Here is a 24,724-nt window from a genome sequence, read left to right as displayed (position 1 = left end):
TGGAGCCCGATGAAAAAAAATGTACAAAAAACGTTTATGGGTTATATCTATCATATCTCTAAACAAGACGGTAACTTTATTTGTCTTCCTTTTTATATATACTAGCCCTTGGAAGGGAAAAAGTTGTGAGATAAACAATTTTGGGAATAGCACGATTTGCAATAGAACTGAGAGTGAAGTAGCTAAACATTGTTTAGTTATGTCGCGATGAGGATCTCATTACATTTGATCTCAAATACCGTACACTATAACACTTTCAAATAATGATTTTTCTTTTTAGGTCGATTCCAATACAGGAGAAATCCTAACTTCCAAACAACTCCTGGAAGAATCTTTTAAGTTAGCTCAAGCTCTAATACAGTACGGCTGTAGTTCGAACACGACAATTTCTATCGGAAGTGAGAATAATTTACAATTTTTCATTCCTGTCATGGGCTCAATTTTCGCTGGCACGATAATGGCACCTTTGAATTGCAACTATACAGAAAAGGAACTTGAACACACCCTCAATATTACGATGCCGAAAATTGTTTTTTGTTCGAAAGCTCTTGCTTGCAAGTAAGATATTTACCTATGAGAGTTTGGTGCTTTATTCGACAACCCATTTTACAGTTTTTTGTTTAGTTTGATAACACATTTCATTATAAATAGACTCAAACCAGAGCAAAGACTTTCATCAAAATAAGTTTATGTTTGTCAAACTTAGTGCACTTTTTCTGTTTTATGACGTACATCGTTCTTCAAAGCAAATAATTCTTATAATTCGGACAAAGTTCACTGTTAATGTGAATTTGGTAAACAGTACTCTAAATAAGCTGTAGCCGCTGTAAAGGAAAGTAATGAAGAATATCAAAATAATCAATTTGTCACAGTTCTTAGATATGAGGTTGTACTATTCCATTTTATGGAAGAATCTATGAAAGAATACGGAAATCAAATCTTTCAAAAGTCAATTTGTACATGAATCGAACATTATATGCGATGCTAATTCGGCTAATAGGCTGAAGTATGAATTGATATTGATATCCAATCATCATCAAAATTTCTGTTTACGTGGTTATTCAAATAAACAGAGCAGATACCTTTCAAGTGAGGATGATATACAAGCTTTCCTTAAAACACCATCAAATCCATAGAGCTTTATTATTTAGTATGCTTTATGGGTAGAATGTTAGAATGTTAGTAGAATGCTACTATTATTTGTGGTATTTGAGATATTATTCCATACCTCAATTAGCTCCAATTATTTTCCTTGCATTTTGTTCAAACAGACCCTAGCCACCACGCGTTAAAAATTAGATTATTTTTTCTACTTCGTGTTATATTAAGTCACATGTCGCCGTCGTTAAGAATTCGAAGTGGTATAGGCGGGATACGGCCGCATACTGTGCTGCAAAAAGTTTATGAAAATTGATGTTGAAGATTGCTTGTGCATGCCAGCTATAGTTTTCTATCCAATGAAACCTGTTTTATTGTTATTAGGCACAGGGTGTTTCTAAGTTCATGCGATAAAATTTAGGAGGTGATTGCTAGTATAAAATTCAGATGGGTCTTTTTCATAACAAAGATCAGCTCACCCTATTGCAAAGTATTATTCTCAAAGAGTGGTGAATGAAATTGATCTAAATTTTCAGTGAAGCTAGAAACTTGAATTTGTTCAACTTTCCTTCACTCACCAAATACTAACCACCAAAGTTCTATGAAATGAAATTAAAAGTTAAAAACCTCGATTTTATTTTGAAATATTTCTTATATCTGAATTTGTTCCCAAAACCAGTAGCTGCAGAGAAAAAAAATAAGCACAATCAATCCTTTTTTTTAAATTGAGTTGAAAATATTAAATATGTGAAATGAAACAAAGATTTAAGTTATAATTTTATTTCATAAAACTCCATCTTGAAAAAGTTTTGATATGAAAATATCCTTGGTTAGTACTTTGCGAATGCACGAAAATAGCAGAGTATAGAATTACTGAAATTACTGAAATTAAGAAAAAACAATTAGAAACACAATTTCAGTAACCAAATTTAAGGGTGATATTTCGGAAAGGGGTGGGACGAGGAAATATTGTTACAGGAAAGACACCTACTTGCAGCTGCAAAAAACACGCCTTTCTTTACACTACTAATTGTATATGTAGTGATTTATGATTGATTGCTCTGATCTAAGGGTTGGCGACAAAGTAATTTCGGTTTTGTAGTATAAAATAGAACCAATTTTTCCTAAAAAAGAATAGTTTTTAATCAATTATATATTTTTCATTATAATCAATGCCCTTCTGCCATCTCTCCTTCAGCTTCATAATTCCGCGCTTATAAAATTTCTGACCCTTATCAACAAAAAAACTGAACCAGGTATGATTGAAGGTTATAGTCATTTGTGAAAGTTTGTCCATACAGAAAATTCTGCAAACTTCGAAATATATGGTTATCAGATAGAGCCAGATCAGAGCTGTATAGGAGATGTAGCGTCCTTTCCAGCCAAGCTCCAATAGTTTCTCACGAGTTGCCAAAAATGTATGAGGCATTTCATTATCATAGTGGAACAATAAACCTTTCCGATTTGACAATTCTGGCCGTTTTTCTTTGATTACTTCATCCAGTTTCATTAATTGTGACAGTAAACATCAGAATTGGTCGTTTAGTTTCTTGGAAGCAGCTCAAAAAGCACCTTTTTAATCTCACCTCACTGACAGCATCAGCGTTTTTTGTTGTTTTTCAGCTTTCGTGATTTGTGCTGGTTCATTGTGTTTGCTCCATGATCGTTTTTGGACAATGTTACTGTACATGACCCATTTTTCATCACCAATGCTGATTCTTCTCAAGAAGGGGTCGTTTTCATTTAGGTGCATATTGCAAATGTTGATTCTTTTTGTTAAATGAATTTCTTTTAATTCGTGGGGTACCTAAGACATTTTGAGTATTTTTCTATTGTTGTATGCGATACATACAATACGATACAACCTCGCGCAAAAGTTATATGACGATCCTCTTCAATTATGACTTTGATTTGGTCATCATCAACTTCAGTAGGCCGATCAAAACGCTTCACATCTTTGAGGGAAGAATCTCCGGAACGGAATTTTTTATACCAATCTTGACACGTCTGTTAAGCAATCGGCACCATGAACTTCACATATTTCTTTGTGATCTGCAACAGCTTTCTTTTCTTTACCGAAATAAAATTAACCCACAACTAATAGCTTTATTAAAAATCACACATTACTTGCTTCTAAAGTTACATAAATATGATCTGTATCACATGACAAATAGCAAAGTACAGCACTAACATAACTTATTAAAAAAATGAAGAAGGATCCTATCAGTAAAAAGCGAATATATTTAGTGGCTAACCTTTATATAATTGTAAATATCTTAGAATCCACACTGGCTGGATAGAAGAAGTTTCTTATATAATTTCAGTTCTAGAATTCTAAGAATTTGTAAGTTTTCAAACAAGCTATTCTACTCTCGAGTGAAATGTCTTTTATGCAGCAAAAATAACAAAAAGTTATTGAAATAAAATGTTCAGAATCAATAATCGGATCCCCGCAACAAACTTCGAAGTCATAGGTCAACTATAATTCTCATTTTTTTTTAAATTTACCTCTTAAATCATTATGAACAAATATTTCTCAAAGTGCTTGCCGTGGAAAATAAAGTTGTATCCACAAGAATATTAATTCTTTAAAATGAACTGTCAAACTCAAACTGCTTTTCAATACAATGTTGAGATCAGAGGGTGAAGTGAAGAAAAATTATAACCATATAAAAGAATGGAGTAGGGGAGTTTGAGCAATTCATAAGATATAATGGTATCAGCGAAAAGCTATAGCTAGCTAGATAAAAATATGTCCAATAAAAAAGAAATAGAGAATGAAGAAATTATTGAGGGTAGAGAGAAAACAGAGTTGAAAGGAATGAAACATTCCGTTTAAGTACTAAGAGAGTTTCATTTATGATATATTCTGAATATATGTTCACATAATTATATTGTAATTTATTGATGTGATACGACTTGTGATATCTTTGGTCAAATTCTTTTTTTTTTGTAGTGAAGCTAATTTTTTCCATATTTCAGGTATTTGAAACTTAAAAATAAGTTGACGTTTATTGAACAAATAGTTGTCATTGATTCTAATGAAGAAATTACTGGAACAAAAAGTATTAATAAGTTTGTAAGCGATATTTTGAAAGGAAAAACGCTTTCGAATCACTCGTTACCATTTGATGGAGATCCCAAGGAAAGTATTGCATTTATTTTGTCCTCTTCTGGTACTACAGGACTACCAAAAGGAGTGATGTTGACTCATTTTAATCTTGTTACAAGAATGCTTCAATCAAGGTAATTCATTGTTCAATTTAATAATAATTTAAGTTTCTTCTTCAAAGAAATACAACCATGTTTAATGCAGCTCTTCAGGGAATCTAAGTGCAATTTTTATTGTTCTTGATCATTTTCATTCTGTGCCGTCTCTTCTCACCTTACCGTTTTGAAACCAAGAAGTTTTTCATCATTATTTCTCTCAAAAGTCCACCATTATGCCCGTACAAACATTGGATTTAAAATGTATGGTCAAATTATTATTGATTATAGTACTGAGAATCTATAATGTAAAGAAATAGTTAGTTATGAATCATATAAACAATATTTTGCCCAATATGAACGATTGATTTTTGTAATGAAGCAAAATTAAGACCCAAACAAATGTAATGGAAACTTCGTTAATTTATAATGCTGCTGCTTTTTACTACAACTTTTAGGCATCGGGAAAACCTATTTATGCAGATTCTTGCATCTTTTTTTGGGATTATGCTATGATAAATTTCCAGGTTCTGATGTCAGGGAAACTTTCCGGCCAGTGATGTTGTTGTAAGGTCGAAAAGCAGTTATAATATAGTCATAATTTCGGCAAACATTTTTTTATAGATCAGCTACTTGTCTGTTTCCCAAACTATACCAAAAGTAGTGGTATTCCCATCACATTTCCTCATCTGATCCGCTTCCAGAGGCTTGTTTTTCTAAATTTTTTCTCAAGTCTTTCAAAGACACACTTCGAAATACAAGCAATACTTGCTATTTCTCAATGTGAATGTGTGGAATGAAAATGTAATGATTATATTTCCCTACATTTTCTTGAAAATGTGTCTGAAATCTTACCTATTATAAATAAAAACAGTTGATTTCACCTCAAGAGCCTTCAAATATATGTAATTTAGTCCTCATAGTTGGAAAAGTAATCTGTTAACAAACTGAAATGAAACAAAATCTCACTCATTTCATAACTGACGCAGACTGTCAGTGATACCACTCATCAACAATAAAAATAATACTGATACAAACATCAATACTGAGTAAAACAACACCAAGAAAGTAGATTTATTCACTCAAAAAAGTATTCACATGAGAAAATACATAAATTGAATTATTGTCTCTTATATTTTCATTTTTATAAAACATTATTGAGTTGTTCAATTTGTTACTAACTAATAAACTATACCTTTATTTTCATATTCTTTTCATCAATATCAAGCACTATTAACTTTTACGTGCTTTCTGTGAATCTGCATAACGCTTTTTTAGTGTAGAGCACTGATACAAGAGCTGTTGAATATTCATTAAGTTGTTTATCCAAATAAATTTTCACGTGTTTCAGATATCCAGATTATCTCTCACACCATTCGACAGTTTTGGGTTTAATGCCATTCTCTCTTTCGTATGGCCTATTTTTTGGACTCACTTCAATTTTCAATCGGCATTTAACTGTTATGATGAACAAATTCACAGAAGATTCATTCCTAAAAACGATACAAGATTACAAAGTTTCCGTAGTTCGACTAGCACCACCTCTAGCAATTTTTTTAGCAAAAAGTTCTAAAGTCAATGATTACAATTTGTCATGTATTGCAGAAGTATTTTCCGCCGGAGCTCCGCTTAGTGGAAAAACAGAGGAAACTTTGAAAGCAAGGTAATAAAATTGAGAATGAAATATTAATTGATGCTTTTGTACTTTTATTTTGTTAAGTTGAAGTAGCAAACTCTAAAAGAAGATCAATCATTATTTTTATTTTGTATAATCAATTATAATGAATTAATGAGAAAGTCTTTGTACTAAGAAATGATGAAAAAACAGGAAATATCGTAACTATCGGATATTTTTTAAAAATTGAGGCCATCTGGATAAGTGACATGGAAGTATAGTGTATGCAAGATAAACCATTAACATATTTTTTGTATGCAACACACTGTATATACTTCCACTTTTTCATAATATCTTAAATTTTGAATTTAACTGTCAAAGACCCCATAATTCTTTATTTATCCCACAGTTATGAGAAGACATAATTTACGCTTATCTTAAAAAAATAATCAAACCACAAACATTAATCTCATTTTATTAGATATCGAAACTGTCTTAATTTTTCTATTTGACAGTATCTAAGTCTTTTTTTAAAAGCTGATATGGAATTACGCAATTGTCGATTTGTTTTTTGACGAACTGTTATCAATATTCTAAGTATCATTTCACATTATTTCTAAATATTCTCAGAAAAAAAGTCTAGAGGTTATGAAGTGGGCCATCTTAATGTGATTGTTTCTGAAATACAATATTATTCACAATGTTTAGCAGATAATACAAAAAAAATGTTTTAATACGAATACAGAAGATCTAATTAACCACTCTATTCCATTTTTTGTTCAAGTAATTAAGAACAGCAACACTAATTTGTAGGGATGCAACTTCTTCGTAAAAGTTATCGTTAGAATTATTATCTATTGCATTAATTGTTGTAGAAATACTTTGGTTCAGTCAAATTGTTCTCTCATCAATCTGCATCTACTTTTTCATTTTTTGGTCTTGTTCCTTAGATAACTATTCTATAGTTAATATATTTGAAGCCTATATAGCAAATATAATAGGCCAAAAAATGCATCTATTTTGATTTTATTAGTCTATTAGACTATTAGACTGGTAGTGATAAGGATCTTGCTTTGTATGCTTCTTCAACGTTATATACTGTTCTTTCATGATCCTAATTTTTTCATTTGTGTGCAAAATAATCTTTTCAATTATAGAGTCTATGCTAACAAGCCTATAAGATTCTAGCTCTGATAAGGGAGGACTCTAACGAGCAGGACCTTCTAAGTCCGGAAGTATTCTATTAATATTAAATTTTCTCATTTTTCCTCCAGCTGAGGAAAGCTGACTGATTAGAATTATCCTTTCATACTATGATATTCTTCATCTTTCTCATTATTTTCACTGCCTGATGATGACTCCAATTAGTCGAGTTGTGTTTTCTCAGGTGAATTTTTTTATCGGTGTCGTGTACACTACACTATATTCTTGTATACTACACTATATTCTTCAGAGTAAATTTCGTTCTTATAGCTCTTGTCTCCCTCATTGAAAATAAGCTCAAATGCATCACGTCTGTCGTCAATATGATTTGTGCTGGTGGTGGGTGGTTCATTCCAAGTGAATCAAGTTTTTCCAGGCTAGTTTCTAGACTCCAGAGCTTCCTATGAAGAATTATCTTCCACTATTTGTAATAATTTGGTACCAGAGAGTATTATTTTTGCCATAATCTGATAACAAAATAGAATATACAAATATTATACAGAGACTTATGAAAAATATCATCAACAAACGTTCATCCATGGGTCGATTTGACCCACAACTATAAACGCAGCTACTGAGACACTTCATATTCCTGTGTTCGCCATAGCGCTCCCCTAGAACACCAGATACAGCACAAGTGAATGTGCCTTGGGTCATTTTGACCAGTTTGTAGTAGTTAAGTGCTAATGAGATTACTAATCCTAAAAAAACAATTTTCAATCTCCCCAATTTCAAAGCGACTGTAATTTTGGAAGTTCTGTGAGAAAAATGAAGAAATTTTCACTTTTGTATTAGCATTTTGATATATTACAACGAACTGTTTGAAGAAAAAACTTCAAGAAGTTATTAATAAGTACAACATTTTTTCTGTTAAGCGATAAATCAACTTATGAACATACTGTACATATTTCAGACTCAAAATAGAAGCAGTCCATCAAGCTTACGGTTGCACTGAAGGTACACTTGCATTAACAATAATGAATAAAGACCAGTATAGGCCTGGTTCATGTGGAAAAGTGATAACTTATATGCAGTGTAAAGTAAGAGATCCTGATACTGGAAAATCGTTAGGACCAAATACGGTCGGTGAACTTTGTTTCAAAGGTCCCACTATCATGAAAGGTTATTGCAACAATCCTGATGCTACCAAGGAATCTTTCACGGAAGATGGTTGGCTGAGGACTGGTGATCTTGGGTATTATGACGATGAGCAGTATTTCTATATTGTTGATAGGTTGAAGGAATTGATTAAATACAACGGATATCAGGTACGCAACATTTACTTTTCTTGTACTGGTGATTATATTATAATATGATTCATGCATAATTTTTATTAGTTGAGGATAAACAATTTTGAATTCAGAGCATGTTGTTTTGAAAAGTTATTAAAAAATGTAATTTATAAACAGTCATTTACAATCCAGACAAAACTTATCCGAGGGACAGTGACTGAACTGAAATCGAATTCTCTTCTTCTTTAAAAGCTGCTCTCACCATCGTAGAAACAAACCAAAGGCTAACTCTATTATTAACCAGGTATTTTTCAATAGACTCCATGTACGAAGAATATTCTTATTATGGATAACGATGAAGATAAAGTTGATATAGTCCAGTGAACAATGGTAAAAATATGGTATCACCTCTGAATTCCATCAAGACACATGGGTTTGCGTGAAATTTTAGAGTTAGGTGCTATTTACTATCCACTTCAAAATCTACCCTATGATAATATGTGTGAGGGGTAAAAACTACCCCGTACTTTCAATATTCAATAAAATAAAGTTAAGATATTTGGAAACTTAAAAAAACATTTGTAGAATTGAAATAGAGATAGCATGATATTTTAGGATACTATTGAAGTTTTTCAACCTTCAATCGATGTATTATATCCATGTATATGTAGAAAGTCTCCTTCCACCGAAGCAGACGTTTCCAAAGCCAAATCCGTTTTTTTCATCATGTTTATACACATACTCCAAAATTTTTTTGCCCTGAAATTGGAAAAAATGTATTAGTTTGTTTAAGGTATAATTTTTTCAATTTCTAGGCTAGGTAGTCAGTTAAAAAAAACATTTTGTAGGAAAATTCTTGATCTATTAGGCTGAAAAGGTTTGGAATATATTGAATCTTCCATTTTAAAAGTAAAATATTCAAACGGCTCCAAAACGCTACCACTCACATGCTAATGTGAACTTTTGTCCACAAATTTTAACAATTTATTGACAATAAAGCATTTCTCTCTCTCTCTCTCTCTCTTTCTTTGAAAGACTATACCTCGGTTAAGTTGAAAAAAAAATTGTTCTCTAGCAATTTTAACATATCTTGCAGTTTTTTAAGTTATTTCTAATAAAAGACAATTCTTTAAAAGAATTAAAAAACACTTTCACCATTGTAAGTTTTTTCATAGTCGAGTTCTCCAAACCATTCTTCTTCTTCTTCTTGATCCTATTCAATTGGAGTGATTTGCAAATTTATAACATTTTATTTCAATTAGAGAGGCAATATCAAGGGTAGACATTTCGTTTCTTTTCATGAAATTAATGGATTCTATCTTATTTTCGTCATAACTTCCTTATTTTATGTATGACAAATTCTTATAGTCTTATTTCACACAGGGATTTTCAAAAAGTTCGATACTTTGTTTATGATAAGTATCGTCACGCTCCTCGAAATAGCCATTAACTTACGACACCACCTCCTTATTGTTGGAAAATCTTTGACAACCGAGCCATTTTTCCAAGTCTGAGAACAGACAATAATCCGATGGAGCTAAATAGAATAGATGAATTCAAGTTTTAATTCATTAATATTGGTCATTGAAATATTGAATTTGTGAGCTGGTGTATTGTCTTGATAAAACAACACTCTATTTTTAACCAAATGCGTCCATTTATGCTTGATTTGTTCGCTGCAATATTGCAATAAGTTCGCATAATACTAGCCGTTAATAGTTTCTCCACGCGCATTTCAAAAAACCCCATGACCTTACCTGCATATGGAGTAGTCTTTGCCTTCTTTAGAGCCAGTTCTCCGTTTTCAATCCATTGTTTTGATTGTTCTTTTGTTTCGGGTGTGAAGTGATGGACCCACATTTCATTTATAGTTATGAAACAGTGCAAAATTCCTCTTCATTTTTGTGAAACATCGCCAAACACTCGATGGAAACATCTTCACGACCTGTTTTTATTCCATTGTGAGCATCCGCGGCACCCATCTTGCGCACAGCTCTCTCATGTCCAAATACCCTATTGATGGCTGCCCAACAAATATTAAACAAGGTTTGTATCAAATATAACAAAGAAAAAAACATTCCTTACATTTTTTTAAGCTTCATTGAACCTCCTCACAGTTTGTCCGATAAAATCTAAGCCAATGAGTTTTTGGTGAAAAATCGATTGAAAAAAAGGCGTTTATTTTGTAAAAAAATTCAAAACTTCATTCACGAAATGTCAAGAAGTATTGACTTCTCGAAAATAACTCCATAGAGTAATATGTTCTTAGATTGCTTCTTATATTGATTTCTACCTACGGTTTGTTTTAACAAAAAAATTAGCACCCACTAGTTAGGGTGGTATCAACCTCCACAGTAAAAGCACATATTGGCACCGGCTGGACCTTTTTGTTTTGTTTTTGTTTTTGTTTTTGAAGGTATTTACTATCTACTGTTGAAATTTCCACCAAATCGATGCGTTTCGATGGACATCTGAAGTGAAAACCATTGTTCACTGGACTAATAAGAAGTAATTAGCTAAATATCATTTTATCAAGTCTATTTTTAAACGAATTTTTGGAAAATGTAGAACAATTTGACATTGAATCAAGTCGAATCGTCTATTTTATACAAAAAATCACATGATAAATATTTCTAGTGTTCCAAATACCAACATCTATGATCTCTTGCCATGAAACCTCCCATAATGGTGCAGTCCTCCTCATATTATTTAAACAAATCATAGCCATAACAATTTTTATTCTATGATTCTGAAATGAAAAACAGCCAAAATATCTTGAATGAGTAACTCAATGTGCAAACAGGGATGATTTACCTTTACCTTGAAGGTCAAACCATTAATTTAGCTGACTACTTATGTTTTCGCTAAAATTCATAGATGATAAAAAAACGATCAAATTGGGTGAGGATCAGCCATGGTAATCACACTCAGAAAATGCGTCGACTTATTCCTCATTATCTGTCAAGAGGTTTCTAGCCAAATTCATCTTTCCACTTTAGATGCTGGATCTTGCACCGTTAGATTTATATCTGTTTCTTGAGGTGAAATTTGTATTTGAAGAAAGGTCCATTGAAGCTGTGAAAGAGAAAATGTCGCGTGTTCTGAAAATTTGATTGGAGTAATATCCAGCACTGTTTGAAATATGTTGTTGAAGGTGTAGAGAGTAAGTTAAAATATACGATTTGAAATAAATTAATTCACAGCACCAGCCCCGTTATTGAATAACCACACCTCGTATCATTATAAAATGTATTTTGATATCTGGGGGTTATTAGGTATCCACATTATCAGCTAAGTTCGAGGGAAGTTAAGTTGGCCATTCTCTAAAGGAGAGATCAAAAGGAATCCGTATAGCTTTTCTTGGAGCTATTTTCAATAGGATTTTGTAGCTAGCGAGGATACCATTTTAACCGAATTTATTTCATAATACGTTTCAGATAAATATTGAACAAACTATAAAACGATTGAAACGTGACTTTCCAAAAGCACCCCTGAATAATATACAGTCTCGAGTTGACGTGCTTACACACAAATTTGATGATTGTTCACGATCACTTCTATAAAGTATGGCATCGGTTTCTATCGATTTGAATCACCTGAATACTTCCTTACCAGAGATGGAAACAATTCAAATTAATAAACTGGTGTGAGCAAAATATGTATAACAAAAGTAAATGAAACAGAATTTTCCCGAAAAGTGGAACGGGATAAAAATAAAAGTAATAGGGTTATTAAGAAATTTTAACGATTCTTTTCTAAAACATAAATTCTGTCCAGAAAAACATTGATCCTTATGCGTATATTGTTTAATTAAGTATGCTCAACGGTTTTTATTCGTAAAGTTATATCATCTTTTATCTTCTATTTTAGGAGCAACCCACTGTATATTATCAGTTTTTTGATACTTCAGATAATTTAAGACATAATCCATCTACAATCTTCTGAAACTATTGAAGTTAACATTACAAAAAGAAAATGATTCAATTTCTCAATTGGCTACATTACGCTAAAAACATAATAAGAATCATTTTTCAATAATGTGAAAAAAATGAAAAAACATCAATGTCATTATTAGATATGTTCAAAATGTTCGCCGCGAACGTCTTGGAAACCGTTATATTCAACATCTCAGGAGTGATCTAATGGCATCCGCTATTCGTCTTTTAGAATTATCTAAATGGAGTTGCTTAGTTTTGTATACAAGACGTATATTAATAGACTAATAAAAACTTTTTTTGTACTTATTCAAACTTCAAATTAGTGAAAAGAAACGCTGAAACACACATGTGAGAGTGATAAGTCCTGTCTCTCTTAGAATCCACTCCCGGATAAATACGCCAGTGGATACGAAGAAGAACCTCCCAACACCTCGTTATTTTGACAGGTTCTCAACCTCATCCACGTCGCAGTATCACGCGTAGACTCCTTCCTCTCCCCGGACTTCTATGGGAGATTCTTGTAACTTTTATTTTTTTTTTAAGAGTTGGCCTGTTGGCTATACACTCTTGTCTTTTTGGTCTGGACGTCTTAATGTGTGTGTGTTTTAGCTGCCTCCGGTAAACCCTTTCCAGCCTTCTTCGTAAATCTGAGTGGTCCTTCGCCTTCTCTACAACTGTATCCGATGTATAGCTCGGCACTTGGTTATGAAATGTTATGTTTTTTGTATATTTTGTGTTTTTCTTAGTTTTTAGAACCGCGGATATACTTACTTTCTCAATATCAAGAGCTAAATGGGAAATAAATATTTAGTGTGATGCATCACTTGTATACTTTTTTCAAACAATATATAAAAATTCAAATCGACGTGTCCAACTATTTTGCCTAGTATACTCTACTTCGTTTATTAACGAGTTTATTCAATTTGGCTGAGAATGGGATGTCCAATGGAAACATATGCAAACAGATGTTTGTATATGGTGCGTTGAATGGAAGTTAGCTTTACCAGTTTGCGAAGTTTGCAACAAAAGTATAGAGAGATTGATGGTGAATGATATCTTTGGTGTAACCATGTAACCATGGTGACCATCGAAAGCACAAGTATCGTCCTATCAATGCGAAAAGAAATTTTTGATCCTAAGTTAAGAGTTTGGAAAATAAAAATTAATAGCATTTAGCTTGTTACGGGATAGATAATGTGATGAAGTCATCTTATACAAATGTGTATGAAATTGCTACTGATTTCATGAAGGTATATCCAAATAAATTTTTTGAAATTTAGGTGTCTGTTGTGAAACACATAGTAACAGTTTATAAAATTCTGGCAATCCTAGTAACAAAGTGCTAAAAGGGTTAACTTTTTTCAAAATTTCTGCTTAGTAATACTTTGAAAACGGGCAAATAAATAATATTATAATTGTTAACGATATGGAAGTGAATCAAATAAAAATTTGGAGGAATTAAAATCAATACGAAAAAACTATATAAATTGTTGATAACCATAACGACTAATGATTTTGATATCAGTTCAGTTTATTTGATGGATTTGATGTTATTTTATATCGCTAACCAAAATAATGTTATCATTAGGTTTCAATGATATATGAATAGAATTTCTGATTATGCATTGCTAATAATAAACCAAATTAGTGTCTGAATTATAAACTTATAAAATCATTTGTTTGTTTCTGTTGATAAAAGTATATCATTTAACGAGCGGTGATGTAGGTCATAACTAAAATCTACTATCTTCGTCGCCTGATATTTTTTATCAGCAGGTTCGTTGATGAAATTATCAAGTTGTTATGGCGAAAATATTTAGCGTTTTTGGTTATATGAACTCCATGGAAAAGATGCTTAATATTGATGATTTTTGTTTACATCTTGGTTTTTGGATTTAACATGTTTAATGTTAAATTTTTGCGCGTCTTGTATCTATTTGCTTACGTCCATTTACAGGGTTTATCTCTGCACCAATACGATGCATAATACGATGAATAATATTATTTTGATGAGGTTTACTAGTTGTCACTTAATCTGCTTCAATTAAGAATTAAACTCTTTCCATGTAACCATGGACTTAGGTCCTACCTACTTGATCTTTTACACAAATAGAGTGGACAAAAACAGAACAATTTTTCCTCGTTACAGGTCGGACTGAGTAGTTTTATCAGATACAATAATTATTTTTCCAGTACTTCACTCTCGCTTCCTCAATGAGTTATTATAAGCTTCTGCACTCCTGCTGTTGGTGGTTGGAAACTTATCGATGAACCTTCTGAAAGGTTATAGCCGCTCCATGCCCAATTTTTGTGAATATTTCAATTTTAATAGAATATTTCGATGTTCAGTTATCATTTTTTGTTTAGTTCAACAATATTGACGTAACCTCAACTTCTTTTGTAAAATAATATACAATTTTTGAATTATTAGAAACATTCTCAAATTATTTACCTAGCCTTGAATAGATTTTAGTTAGGTATACATCGAAGGTCGCTAGAAACCTTTTCAGATATATTAGCAATGTGCGCAGCAATATCTTGGAACTCGGAAGGAGTGATTTCATCCAGAGAATTCTTTCTACTAGAAAATTGACTGGGTTTGGTGAAATTCATTATTCAAGAAGTTGAGGCATAGAAAATGAAGACCTTGCAAAATTCCGAAAATGACGTACCTACAATTACTTGCTGTTTTGTGATCTTCGTCATCAAAAGCATATTTATTCACTGGATGAATACCAAATCTTTCAATAACAACGTAAGACTAGCTGATTTCATGGTTTTCGTGGTTCTATGATAGAAGAAGTATATTTTTTTCAAAGATAAGTCGAGCAGCCACAAAAAATTGGCAATGATTTAGAGTACAGATTTCCTTAGTCCCGGGAAGTGTACCATCAAGAACTTTCAAAGATGGGAGTAATGAACCAGCGATATTACAGCGATCAATGACATTTCTTAATTGACTATATTGTAGATTGGTAATTATGACCAGACGTGTCTTTTTTATTAGGTACTGATAACATTTTAGAAGGCTTGTTGGTAGTTGTAGATATACAACAACAATATTCCCCAACATTAAGAACAAAAATTCTGGAAAACTGATCAATAATCATTTACGAAAACACAAATCAAAATTCTGTGTAGGGCACGCGACGTGGCTTCTGTTCTACTTTTTGACATATACTAAACCAAAGTAACTGAATATTAGAAGATGGAGTATCGAATGACAAACTAATAATTGAGGTGTATAAGGGAATATTCGCTTCTCCCGTTCTTCTCCAATTCGATGATTTTTCTTATGATGTGACATAAAGAAATTTAAATAATAATTATCATCTTTTTCATATACTCTAGGAAAACTTGTATAACTTTAGTGGAAAGCAGCAACAAATATCAGAATAATGATAAAATATGTGTAGATCAGTTAATTTTAACACATCAGCTGTTATAATTTCATTTCAGTTTATTGAGTTTCAATTTGTCCTCAAAATTCATTTCTTTCATTTTTGTATATTCATAAACATTCAATTTTCGTATATTCTGTTTCTGTCTCTACCGAATGCGTTGAAGTGGATTTTGAAAAGATATTCTTAACGAATATAAAATTTTGATTGATCAATGCGACCACTAAGTTAATAACTTGTTTTGTTCGTTAGTAACACACTGGATTAGAAAAAAAGGGAGGTCATAGCGATCACATTGCGATAATTGGTAATTTCAAACATTTTATTTTTCTGTAATGTTCAAAATGACCTTAAACGGCTCTTACTGGTTGCTATGAGGTTAATAAAAGAATCAGATGTGGCAAACGATACACAATTTTCTTCTTATTACTTCAGATAAGTCACTTGTAGCTTATAAAAAAGATAATTTGTAATGATCAAAATAAGAAGTTCATGCGTTATTTAAAATGATTGTAATGATCAAAATAAGAAGTTCATGCGTTATTTAAAAAACCCATCTAATTGTTGCAGTTAATTGAGACTACTACGGAAATTATATAGAATACTACAGGGTTTTATAATAATTAGGTTTCGTATACCAATTTTAATTCTATAATGTTCTAAAATCGCAGTAAATCTGCTGCATAAGGCAAATGTGCAAAATTAAATAAGAGAGAGAGAGAAAGAGAGAAAGCGAGAAAGAAAGAGAGAGGGAGAAAGAGAGAGAAAGCGAGAAAGAAAGAGAGAGGGAGAAAGAGAGAGAAAGCGAGAAGGAAAGAGAGAGGGAGAAAGAGAGAGAAAGCGAGAAAGAAAGAGAGAAATATGATTCATTCAAGTTGTAGACAAAAGCTTGTAAAAAACTAAGAAAGAAACACATAAATAACTGAATAAAGACACATAGAAAATACAGGAAGTAACGATAATTGGACATTGAAAATGTTTATATGTAATATACATTGCGTGTATACATTGTGAAAACAAAACAGATGAAATGATGTAAATAAAACAGATAACAAAATTGAATATACAGCAATCCCAGAATATGTGATAATTTGAAATCAATATTAGCTGCTTTCGAATTTATTGAGCACATTGTACACGAAACCCATGATCAATCAATCATTTGGTAAAAAGTTGTGTGTCGAGTGTCCAATTGAATATAAAATACTAATACCATGGAAGCATTTGTTTGAAACTCTACTTTTTACTATATATACCTTTTCAGAAACTCTTATAGACTTTTTTATTAAGTATTAATACATATTCTTGATTTCTCTCTGAACCCAATAATATAAGAAAATTTTGTACCAAGTAAATGCAAATGTAAATTTGAATATATTGGAATAAATTTGAAATAAATAACGTCAATTATACAGTTTGTATTTAAAACACAATTTTGAAGCTCACGGAGCCCAAAAATTTAAATCGGCTTATTCATTGCAATTTTTTTTGCACCAATGTGCAGAAATGATGTTTTACCTTATCACTTATTACTTAGTAGACATATTCCAAAAACTGATATCAAAGAATATTCAAACTGTCTCATTAGGTCAGCGCCCCAATCACCCCTTTTCTTTGAAGTGCTCTATCCATTTACTGAATGACAACAATTTTGATGAGGTGGTTCGGGGTTTATTCTATTTCTTTTGTTTTTCAGACAACATTTCTGAATAAATTACATTAGTAACTTTCCTTCTTTGCTCAAGTATGTTCAGTAGTTCTCTTTGTCTCCTTATCTGGTTTAATACCTTAGTGTTGAACATCTATATCTCGAAGGTATCAAGGTTGTTCATCATATTGCACTTCATCGTTCAAGTCTTCTCTTTCATGTAGCAGTCCTAGGTAAATGTAGAAAAAAGTTATCGTGTTGTTGAAATTAATCTTTTTCCACTAGAGAACTTGAAGATATAGTGAACAGTATTACTGTTTAGCGCTTTAAGTATCCCATTCAATTTGGATATTTTAGGTAGCTCCAGCAGAATTAGAAGCTATTCTGGTCAATCATCCAAAAGTATTCGAAGCAGCTGTTGTTGGTATGCCAAACGAAAAATCTGGAGAGCTGCCTCTAGCGTTTGTTGTTAAAGAATTTGGACAGCATGTGACCGAAAAAGAACTTCAAGATTATGTTGCAGGTAATAATCTTACTTAGGTAATAATGAAAATATATAGAAAAACATTACAACAATGTGATGTAGCTTTGTATTTGCTCTTGGTAACTTGAGCAATTTTTTTTCCAAAAATTGAGTATGCTTGACAGGTCTCCTTCATTCTACGTTTATAATCACATCCCTTAACACGCCGGGTCAGCTAATGGCTATATAAAACTTACTACAAAAAAAATTCTCAAAACAAAATTATTAATAATACCCTGTAAGTATTTTGTCAATTATCTCATCATAATTCGACAACAGACAAATCGAAAATGTTAACTATTCCTAAATTCGTTCCCTTATTACTTAAAACGCAGATAAAAATGCGAAAATGTATATACTGAGATCAATCAGAAAAAATAAGCATCCTGAAAACTACAAATGGTAAAGAAAGAAGAAAACGAAATATCAGACAGATAAAAAGAACACTTACTAACAGCGAGACATAAAGAAGCAGAAGAGACGAATAACAATCAGAAATGGAAGTCGGATATACAACAGCAATAACCTGTGCAGAGCCAGGACCAGAAAAGGTACAGAATTATTATACAGAATGTTATTGGTAGCATGGAATACACAAGCAGTACTAGAGGAGTGGAGAATATCAATTAAAGCACCCCATCCACAAAAAAGGAAGTTATAACGATTTCTTAAATTATAGAAGGATATCTTTTCTCTGTACTACTTACAAGCTCTTAAACTTATAACTGAAAACAGACTAGGAGAGAAGATAGAAAATACATTAAATGACACACAGGCAACGTTGAAAACCAATAGATCTACGCAAGATTGGTATGCTCTTTGAGGCAAATAAAAGAAAAATTAACAGATGCAGACCATGGGATTCATGTTGCAACAGTTGATATAGACGAAAACTTCGATATTATAAACAAAGAAAATATATGGTAAGTAATGAAGAATATGAAAGTTAGTAAATAACTAATAAACATAGTTAAGAAAACAGAGAATGTGGTACGAGTTAGCGAGAAGATGACAAGCATTTTTGTAACCTTTGGATAAGTGAGATGAAGAGTCATTTCAAGCCTGTTATTGATTCTCTAGTCATGGACGAACTAGCTGAGGAAGCGAGAAAATAATAAAAGGTAACACATATAACATACAACAGATTGACAGATTGAGACCAATATACACAAAGTAATATATGGGGACGACCTACTAAGGAAAACAAACGAAGAGCTGCAAAATCGAATTCAGAAGTGAAGTAATGAAAGGGAAGAAAACGGACTGCAGAAACATTCAAAAGACATAAGTAATAAAAATGTCGTACAAAACAGAAGAAATTGCTGTGCAAATATAAGAACTAGAAAATAACAGCGTTGACAGGGGGTGAAAAGATAAGGAACGACTTAATTACATGCTAATTAAACGTGATTATTGCACTGCAAAAAATCGAAAAACAATAATTGAGATAGTTTGGACACATAGTGAGAATGAAGGAAGACAGAACAGTAAAAGTGATATGGGAAACCGAAAGAAAGAAAAAGAATGGAAAAATAGAAAGAAGAGGACTGGATTGGAGATGAGCTAAGCAGGAAGCAAAGATATAATTAAATGGAGAAGAAATATCACTTCTACACTTTTGATAGGAGAAGCTGCGGATAAATAAGTAAGTAAGCATTGGAGCAGTTTCAACTACTGTTGCATTTTGGGTCGTGACCTCGATACGTTAGAGCAGAGGTGCTTTACTTACTAATTTTTTCCAATTATACGCACTTTTTATGCAGACAAAAGTATGAATTTTGTACATACACATTAATTTTGCTGTTTCTTCTTATGACTCTTACACGGCATCCTTATTTTTATCAGATTCCGCACGCCACTGCGGACTAAATGGCATACTAACAAATTCAGTACACAAAACTTTGAAACTTTCTCATTACTTTCTCGTCTAAAGTCAATAATAGTATAATAAGACTGAGTAATCCAGTAAATTGCCCTGTATATTTTAATAATGCGGAAGATTGTGGCTTTTTTGTTAACAGAATAAATTTTCAGAGAGAGTTTCGCACCCCAAAAAATTGAGAGGAGGAGTTATATTTGTAAAGGATATTCCTAAAACTCAAAGTGGAAAAATTATGAGAAAACAATTGAGGAATAAATTGAAGGAATATCAAAAAGTGGTGCAATCGAAGTTGTAGAAACGACGAGTCCATCTACTAGCCGAAATTAGAAAAATTTAAATAGATAAATAATATCATTGTAAGTTTAAAGCTGGCTAAATTAACTTAGATTAGACTCTATATTTGTTCAATAGCTTTCTTCTTCTTCTAGCTTTAATCAGTTAATTTTTGAATTGTGCACAAAAAACATTTTTTTGTGTGTATTATTGTGTTATTATTGTAATAAATACAATATTTCTCCATTAGCCTCTAATGAAATTTCTGGAGCCGTTTATGATATTTATACTGAACATACTGTTCACACTGACTGACGCGTTTCGATAACTAAGTTATCGTCGTCAACGACTGAAGGTGAATTGAAACCTATTAATTTGACCTACCTATTTCATTATAAATTTTCAATGAGCTTCCTCCGGAAGAAAATTGCAGGAAAACTTCTTCGGCGGAACATTTCACATCCATTCCTCAGCTGCTACATATTTTTATTTTGGAAATAAGAATGAAAACTGGGGAAAGTTTGTTCTGGTACCTTCAAATTCTGTTTATACAAATGGATGGGAACGAATTTTCACCTGAGATGGTTTGAAATTGGTTTATAAATCCAACAATACATTAAAACAACCCCAAAGATAAAATGCAAGATTTGGAAAGGATTGGTGTATATGAAATTAACTGTACTGTGACGCCAAGTATAGCGGACAGACTAAGAGATCAGTTAATGTCCGGTTTAAAGAGCACATAGCCCATTGAAAATATGGACGGACCGAAAAATTGATATTGCCGATCACGATGTTAGTCATAATCTTAAGATGAATATAAATAGTGTAAAATTGTTTTGGAGGCACTGAGATCGTTAAATGTAAGAATAGTTTAAAAAGAGGACAAAAGGCTTATTCCTTCTCAGCTAACCATATTCTCTCTCTTCGTATTTGGGAGTGAATTTTTTTCCCAGGAATTTATTTTTTGCAACAGAAAGTTCATTGGTCAGAAAATTTAGTTTGAAATAGGTAAGTCAAGTAAATTGGTTTTAGTTTACCTTTAGTCCCTGAAGATAATAACTTGGTTATGGAAACGCGCGCTTCAGACAGTATAATTGTGAGTGTGGAAGTAATAGTAGAGTAAATAGTGTGTTCCGCATTCTCCCTCACCCTAATACTTAATTTCTTTCTCGTGTCGCCTTTACTTGTAAAATCTCCTTACAAATCCTGATTGCCCGCTTCGTGAGTATTTGTTTTATTATAATTTTATGTTATGTCAATATTTTTTTTATCTAATATTATCAGTGTTTCTCTTCAATCCCGATTATTTCAGCTCTGCTAATTCCCACTGCATAATATTTTTTTAGATGATTATCACTTTGAGCGTGGACTCTCGTTTATTGTTCTCCCCCAAATTTTCGGTGTTTTTCTCTTACTATCATTATTTTGAGTTATATAAATATATATGTTGACTGGGAACTTTGTAGTCTAGTCCTATTTCTATACTGTACTTCATATTTTGTCTTGAGTTCAAAATACAATTTATTTTATGCTGATTTTTTGAGTTTTTGTTTGTGTCTTGTATATTGTATATATTGTTATGACGCAATAAGAAAAATAAGCTAATGTAATGAGTTGTCCGTTAATCCTATCGTCTGTGTGGGTTTTGTAACTTTTTTTGTTGACTGTATCACTGTCTCAGTAACTACTGTCTAGAATCTCCTTCTTCGATCTCATCTTTCCTTTCCATATAACAACTTCCAGTTTTATATTGTCAGCCCTTGATTTGGTTATATCTCTATCATCGTGATTTTTTTCTTTAGTACAATCATTTGCTCCGTTACATTCAATAAACGGTTTTATAAGTCTGGTTCAAAAATCCCATTTCATTCAGAACCTGACTTGGACCACCGAAAACTTTGATTTTGATTTAGTTCAATTCGGAATGGCATCTAGAACAAACTCTCAAAATTCCATGAGGAGCTGAACAAAAACAAATGCAAAAGTTACAGACAATGATGTGAGATGAAAAATGAGGATTTGGCTTTTTTAAATGTTTCACCTCTTAAAACTGTACCAATAATGCTCATAATTTCAATTAAGCTATTGAGATAAGGGTAAAACCGCTTGGTTTGGTAAAATAATATAAATCACATAATAAATAATGATTTTTAAAGAAATGGTTCCGTTATAGTAATATTTAATAATTGAGAGAAGTACTTTTTATATTAAAATTATTTTTTTTGAACGATTTTCTTAACTATTATTTTCATCAAGGATAAAATTCAAAAAGAAGAAAATTTCAAATATCTTATGAACAATTTATTTATTTATAACAATTATTTGAATGAAGTTAAAAGTGAAAAAAATATTGTTTCATGTATTTCATTATAAAAAATCTAAATATTGAGAACAATTTCCTGATGGCTTTACTCATATAAATAGTTTTTTAATATATTCGATTGTAAATAATGAAGTGAAAAATCTAAATTTTTTGAATTAGTTTAACTAGGATTTTTCTGAACCCTTTTAATATCAACTTCATAAAATAAAAAAATTCTAGATTTCCAGTTTTGAATTAATCAGCTTTTTCAAATGGTGACAATGAACTAATAATCAAAAGCATATTAATAAAAAAATTGTAATCGAAATTTTTCACGGATTATTGTTTCATAATATTGCTACTTGGTACTTAAATTTTTTTATTTTCTAAAATTAATATTCAATCAGTTAAATTAATTTTTTTAGTGCATTGGGGCGATGCACTCGCCAACTTAACCACGCGTTTTCACCTTTACTGTCGCCGCTAAATTAAAATTATAAGCATTTTCGGTGCAGTTCCAGGAGAAAAGACTTTTTCTAGGAAATTTTCTGTTCTTCAAGGATATTTTTTCAAAATTTGATTATGGAATAGTTGTTCAATATCCAAACCCTTATTTGTATTTCACTTTATATTTAATAACTTATGTACTTTTTTCGTTCATTCTTTCTTGGCATTTTGATAGTTTGTTCTAGATGCCATAGTTTATTCTAGATGTTCTATATCATTCCGAATCGAATCATTTTCGGTAGGCTCAATTCCGTATATATTAAGGGTTGAAAACATGACTCCATGGTTTGAAGAAATATAATTTATTAATTTATATTTTCTTATTAGATTTAGTCAGCTAATTACTATTTATTTCTTTATTCACTCTATTCTAATTCACGAAATAAAAATGTTGAAGTATATCTTGTATTTTATTCTGTTTCCTATGAAAGATGTGATTTTTCCTGTTCATTGGTAAGCCCTGTAAAAATTAATCTAACGCGACACCTCCTATTCTTATTTATGTTTTAAATTTTTTGAGTATTGATGGAGGATGGTCCATGTATTCTCAACATATGTTCTTGTTAATCAAAATAACAAATTTCAGTTTATAAAAATCTGTGCAATGCTCTTATTCAAAGTGAATATAATACAGCTGATTTGAATGTAATATTCAAAATATATTTCTCTATTCCATTATTTTGAATGTTGACTTGACTATTATCACTAACCATAATACAAAAAGTGATGATGGTGAAACTGCTTCAATCATCTTAAACCAAGATGTGAATGTTCCTGCTCTATGTTTAGGATAATATAAATATAATTGGTCAAATATATTTCGATTAAATCATGATATGACAACTCATACTCCTCAGAATTTATTGCAGATTTGATGCTAAAAATATGTATGAAAAAAATTCAATGATTGAAAACCTTCCTGTGAAAAGAAACTTTCTGATTCAATCCGCAAGTATGCAAAAAAACTTTTTTTAATTATATGGATGTAATTGAGCTAGAAGCGTACTTTAAATTATTCTAGTTACCAGTTCCAAATCAAAACTTTTATTTTCTTTTAAACTGTTTTCTCTTGATGAACGATAACGGTCAATTCTTGCAAATGTACTATCGAATCAGTTTACGGTTAAAATCGTCATTCAATAAAAGGATGCGTTGATACGTTAACTCATGCAAATGGATTTTATTCACCCCTTCAAATAACTATTATTTTCGAAACTGTGATTCAGTCATTTAGATTACTTCCGAGAATTAAATACCGTCCAAATTCACAGTTAATCGCTTCATATCAACTGGAATCAATAATTGGTTAAATACAACACTGATATGACTTGCTATAATTTACACAGTGGAATTGTAGATGTATTCCCTGCTAGTGGTCACATAGTAACTCCCAGATCCATAAATAATGTCAATATGGTTTATCAACGATATTATTTGCAACCTTAAAGTGAAATTTTCTCTTTTAAAAATTTAAAAGTACCAATAATAATGATGACTGAAAATGGAAGAGATACACTTTGAAGACATCATAACCGCTAGAAATTGATTTTGGTACTATCTATATAATAATAGGAAAATTGATAACATATCAGACAGGAAGTTTTATATTAGACAGTACGGAGGTAAGGCTTCTGAAGAAACATGACTAACCGCCATCCAAACATCAGGGAACGGCTATTCTATTTAATCCTGGATCAAATAAGACGTACTCGGACATAATACGGAAGATACTCGCAACTGTAGACCCAACGAAGAATGAAGTGCAGGTGATGACTCTCAGAACAAAAACGGATTCTGCCTCTTGAAAATTCGGACAAACACAGAAGAAGGAAGAGACGATTTCCAATGCGCAGTTCAAAATCGCCGTTGGTAATGCTGGTAATGTCAGGACC

At 31.7% G+C, this 24,724-nt stretch overlaps 1 protein-coding gene across 1 annotated transcript in view; it reads left to right on the top strand.

Annotated features, from left to right (window-relative positions):
* Positions 1 to 23,233, top strand: part of LOC130446340 (luciferin 4-monooxygenase-like) — a 29,543-nt gene extending 6,310 nt beyond the window's left edge. The window contains exons 2-7 of the mRNA XM_056782539.1: positions 281 to 558; positions 4,081 to 4,344; positions 5,657 to 5,968; positions 8,037 to 8,391; positions 17,700 to 17,865; positions 19,900 to 23,233. Of these exons, the coding sequence (XP_056638517.1) occupies positions 281 to 558; positions 4,081 to 4,344; positions 5,657 to 5,968; positions 8,037 to 8,391; positions 17,700 to 17,865; positions 19,900 to 20,042 (1,518 nt within the window). The 3' untranslated portion in view covers positions 20,043 to 23,233. The remainder of the gene's footprint in view (positions 1 to 280; positions 559 to 4,080; positions 4,345 to 5,656; positions 5,969 to 8,036; positions 8,392 to 17,699; positions 17,866 to 19,899) is intronic.
* Positions 23,234 to 24,724: the final 1,491 nt, after the last annotated feature.

The sequence above is a fragment of the Diorhabda sublineata genome, chromosome 7, assembly GCF_026230105.1.
Source record: "Diorhabda sublineata isolate icDioSubl1.1 chromosome 7, icDioSubl1.1, whole genome shotgun sequence".
Lineage (NCBI taxonomy): Eukaryota > Metazoa > Arthropoda > Insecta > Coleoptera > Chrysomelidae > Diorhabda > Diorhabda sublineata.
Note: the sequence above shows the minus strand (reverse complement) of the source record. Positions and strands in the feature narration are given on the sequence as shown.